Genomic DNA, 2738 nt, shown 5'->3' with positions numbered 1-2738 from the left:
AAGGGAACTAGTCCTTGAGTTTATGTCAGAAATAGTTCCTGTTCCCCTTACTAGGGTACCCACTTGGATACTAGCTACCTTGGGGTACATCCAAGCAGGGGTTCTATGTTATATCCAAACATGGTTCTTGGTTGGAGAAACAGTCTCATAGAGGACTCCCTTGCCCTTATATATTTTGTCCTCATGGAGCTCCTGTCCTCTCGTCGTCATATTAACAAATGGGATGGACATAGGAAGTAGGAGAAAACAAGAAACAGGAAGGAGCCTACCACAGAGAGCCTCTGAAAGACTCTACCTAGCTGCATATGAGATGTTGAGACTCATAACCAAACCTTCGGCACAGTGCTGGAAATCATATGATAAAATAGGATTGGTTATTTAAAGTTGATATGCAGGTGCAATACAGGCACACAAAGTTTGAGTTCTGTATAGATATGAATGTGGATGCAATTGTTAATCTATATGTGCTATATATACAAGCGACACATGGAGGCTATCTACAAATGTAGGTTATGATGGACAGTCTGGAACTTCAAAAGTTAAAAATACGGATTAATCAAAAATTAGTGGGGAAAATGGAGTTATGATACAGACATACTGTCCAAATAATTACAAGTTTGATGAGTAATCTGTTTTTTTTGTTTGTTTCTTTGTTTGTTTGTTTTCAGATATAAGAGCTATGCTTCCACTGTGGTCTTAAGATGAATACACTTCTCACCTATGTCCTCATTAAAAAATGTCCTTTATATTCAAACTGGGCTTGGAGTCCTAGCCAATTTGTTTCTCCTTTTTTTCTATTCTTTCACAATCCTAGGTCACAGACCTAAGCCCATGGACCTAATGTCTTGTCAACTAACCTTCGTTCATATACTGATGCTCCTCACAGGAGGAGACATTTGGCTTACAAACATATTTGAGTTACTGAACATTGAGAATCACATCAAATGTAAGGCAACTTTCTACATAAACAGGGTAACGAGAGGCCTCTCTATGTGCATCACCTGCCTCCTGAGTGTGTTCCAGGCAGTAACTATCAGTCCCAGTAACTCTCTGTTGGCCAAGTTTAAACATGAGCTTAAAAAATACATGATCTACGCTTTCTTATGTATTTGGTCTTTGAATTTGTCCTTCAATAGTAACCTGATCTTCTATGTTGGTGGTTTTACCAATGTGAGTGACACAAACCAGATGAAGGTGACTGAATCCTGCGTAGTCTTCCAAATGAACTATGTCATCAGGGGATTGTTTATAACAGTGACAACCTCCAGAGATGTGTTTCTAGTAGCAGTCATGCTGACCACAAGTGCATACATGGTGATAATCTTGTTCAGACATCAGAGGCAATGCAAGCATCTTCATAGCATCAGCCACCTGAGAGCATCCCCTGAAAAAAGGGCCACCCAGACCATCTTGCTGCTGGTATTTTTCTTTGTGGTCATATACTGGGTGGACTTCATCATGTCATCTACCTCATTCCTTGTGTGGATGTATGACCCAGTCATCCTGACTATTCAGAAATTTGTGATGAATGCCTATCCCACAATTACTCCTTTGGTACATATCAGTTCTGATAAGAGAATCATCAATGTGCTGAAAATCTTGCAGTTAAAAAGCTACTAGATTTTTTAAAGGATTTTTTTAACAAAAAGGGGGAACTGTAGAGAGCTGCGGAATGCTATGCCTTAAAGATGGAGCTGGTTTCCGCCTTCCACCTTCCCGATGGTGAGTGCTCTCTGTCACGAACAATTCCACATTTGGCTAAGGCCGAGGATCTGGCTTGCTTCCATGTATGTGGACCTATCTGCATTGCACACGTGGCACGCCTGGGTTGGCTACCCAGAGGCTATTTAAGCTGTGGGCTGGCTTTCCCCAGGGTCCGAGGATTGTTCAAGGTTCCTGAATAAACTGCATTGAAAAAAAAATAATGAATTCATTTTTATTTGTATATTGTGCCAGCATGTATGCATGTGTGCATTCCAGGTGACCTCAGAGTTCTGAAGAATATAAAGCAAGCCTCAATAGATTCAAGAAAAGTGAAATAGCCCCTTGTATTTGATCAGATCACCTTGGATTAAATCTGGAACTCAGTAACAACAGGAAGAACAGAAAGCCTATTAACACATGGAAACTGAAAAACCATTCTACTCAAGGACCACTGGGTCAGGGAAGAAATAAAGAAATAAACTAAATCTTCCTAGAATTTAATGAAAAAGAAGACACAATATAGCCAAACTTATGAGACACAATGAAAGCGGGGCTAAGGGGGAATTCATAGCACTAAGTCCCTTTTTTCAGAAACTGTAGAGTTCTTATGCTAGCATATTTTTTTTTCAATGCAATTTATTCAGGAACATTGAACAATCCTCGGACCCCGGGGAAAGCCAGCCCACAGCTTAAATAGCCTCTGGGTAGCCAACCCAGGCGTGCCACGGGGGCAATGCAGATAGGTCCACATACATGGAAGCAAGCCAGTTCCTCAGCCTTAGCCAAATGTGGAATTGTTCATGACAGAGAGCACTCACCATCGGGAAGGTGGAAGGCAGAAACCAGCTCCATCTTTAAGGCATAGCATTCCGCAGCTCTCTACAGTTCCCCCTTTTTGTTTTAGATGCATCAGGCAAGAGTAGAGGTCTGATCTCTGATATTAGAAATAAAATTGGGACTTTGTACAGATGTTCATTTAGGTGTCATCCACCCAAAGAGCATCAGACCTGTCCGATACCTTTTTCTCAGAGGCG

The 2738-nt window shown here is 41.2% G+C and overlaps 1 protein-coding gene across 1 annotated transcript; it reads left to right on the top strand.

Moving 5' to 3' along the window:
* The first annotated feature begins 696 nt into the window (after window positions 1-696).
* Window positions 697-1620, top strand: LOC110544466 (putative vomeronasal receptor-like protein 4). The gene has a single exon (XM_021630435.2). The coding sequence runs from the start codon at window positions 721-723 to the stop codon at window positions 1618-1620; it is 900 nt and encodes a 299-aa protein (XP_021486110.2). The 5' UTR covers window positions 697-720.
* The last annotated feature ends 1118 nt before the right edge of the window (window positions 1621-2738 follow it).

This window comes from Meriones unguiculatus, chromosome 3, assembly GCF_030254825.1.
Source record: "Meriones unguiculatus strain TT.TT164.6M chromosome 3, Bangor_MerUng_6.1, whole genome shotgun sequence".
In the NCBI taxonomy this organism is placed as follows: domain Eukaryota; kingdom Metazoa; phylum Chordata; class Mammalia; order Rodentia; family Muridae; genus Meriones; species Meriones unguiculatus.
The sequence above is the reverse complement of the archived record's forward strand: the minus strand, read 5'-3'. Positions and strand labels throughout refer to the sequence as shown.

Coding starts and splice junctions, on each gene's coding strand:
- LOC110544466 (XM_021630435.2), top strand. CDS start 721: ATGTCCTCATTAAAAAATGTCCTTTATATTCAAACTGGGCTTGGAGTC.